Source organism: Cyprinodon variegatus, unplaced genomic scaffold (assembly GCF_000732505.1).
Source record: "Cyprinodon variegatus isolate N-32 unplaced genomic scaffold, C_variegatus-1.0 Scaffold1443, whole genome shotgun sequence".
Lineage (NCBI taxonomy): Eukaryota > Metazoa > Chordata > Actinopteri > Cyprinodontiformes > Cyprinodontidae > Cyprinodon > Cyprinodon variegatus.
Window position 1 is genome coordinate 14,675 of NW_015151896.1, and position 1,566 is coordinate 16,240.

At 36.2% G+C, this 1,566-nt stretch overlaps 1 protein-coding gene across 1 annotated transcript in view; it reads right to left on the reverse strand.

Moving 5' to 3' along the window:
• Positions 1–512: 512 nt before the first annotated feature.
• LOC107103427 (adhesion G-protein coupled receptor G2-like) overlaps positions 513–1,566 on the reverse strand; it is a 15,900-nt gene continuing 14,846 nt past the window's right edge. The window contains exons 12-13 of the mRNA XM_015403134.1: positions 1,086–1,239; positions 513–642 (exon numbers count right to left, since the gene is read on the reverse strand). Of these exons, the coding sequence (XP_015258620.1) occupies positions 545–642; positions 1,086–1,239 (252 nt within the window). The 3' untranslated portion in view covers positions 513–544. The remainder of the gene's footprint in view (positions 643–1,085; positions 1,240–1,566) is intronic.

Sequence of the window (1,566 nt, forward strand, 5' to 3'; positions counted from 1 at the left end):
ACACAAGCGCCAACTTACCGCCACATGTTTTCGTAAATTGGATGTTGATGTTTTAAAAGCCGAAAGCTCCGTTTTGCTGGGCAGCCACATGTTGCTCTGCATTATCACATTGTTACCTTTTGTGCATTTGAAAACAAATAATCCTTCCAAATATGGCCGAGGGTTTTTCTGGCTTTTGTCTCCAGAATATGTTTCCTCTTCAGGCCTTTCCTCATCCATACTCCCTACGTTGTGATTAGCAGCTACCATCTTCGTATGAGACGATACAAAGGGTAATTGCAAGGCAGGCCCACATAAAATTTTTTCACCAGTATTTTTTATTTATTTATTTTTTTTACTCAGTAACGTGAGGAGGTTTTAAATGTAGCAAAGTAAAACTACTTAGGTTAAAATTGACTTGAGTAAAAGTAAAAATTACATATTTCAAAAACTACTCAGAAAATTACAAATTACTCATAAAAAGTACTCAATTACAGTAACTTGAGTAAATGTAATTCATTACTTTCCACCCTTGAACATCTAACAGTGTGAGTGTGAAACCGCTTCAAGAAGACCTAGTTGTAAATGTTGTAGATCTCGGCTGAAAAGATGAGGTTTTGGTATTTCTTACAGACAGGACAAAATAGACGAGGATGAAGAAACCTGCAAAAGACAGAAAATAAATGTATTTAATGCCTTCAACAATAAGTAGGGAGGAGGAATAATAGGAAACAAATGTCTTAGCTTCGTAACCTCAGCATTATTTTAGATTTAATTCATCATTCATTTTGAAAAAGATCTGCAACCAGACTACTGACAGGGATTCAGTCATGCTGCAACTTTACATTTATAACATGGTTATAATTATGTAATTGTTAATGTCCAATGTTATTTACCACAAACAGAAAGTATTACAGTTTAATATCTTAAAAGTATTAAAAAAAAAAAATTTAGAAAAATGATTTCATGTTTTTAAATAATTTGTCTGAAGGGAAAATTATATACATATATATATATTTATATTATGTCAAGACATTATAACAGCATGTTTAAGCATTGTAAAACCACAATGCATAGCAGATGACTATATAGAAAAGTTTTCAGACCTTGCAAAGGGTTGAGAATGCAGAAGGCGTAAAGGCCAGGTGTGGTCAGCTGGCCAAATGAGAAGAAGATCAGGCCCCAGGTGAGTCCCAGCAACACCATGAGGGCCACCAGGGTGAAAATCTCTCCCTTAGCTTTGTTTTTCTTACGCCCAATCTGGTTCACCAAACAGGAAATCAAAACACATGCAGGTTATTGTATATCCTAAACATGGAGACCCTTATGTAAATACTACAAGGCTTTATTAATAAAAGTAGCCAAAGGTAATTTACAAACACGTCGAATTAAAACCTCAATTTACACTACCCTTGACAAAACCGTGCCGAGACTGGTCCGAGCTCAGTAACTGAGGTAACTTATCGTGTGTAAATGAAAAGAAAACTGAACTGAACCGAGCTAGACACAACCGAACCGAGCTAACTGCAGACCAGTTCCAGAGGTGGGCTCGGCTCGGTTTTTCCCTGGCTCTGTTCTCTGATAACA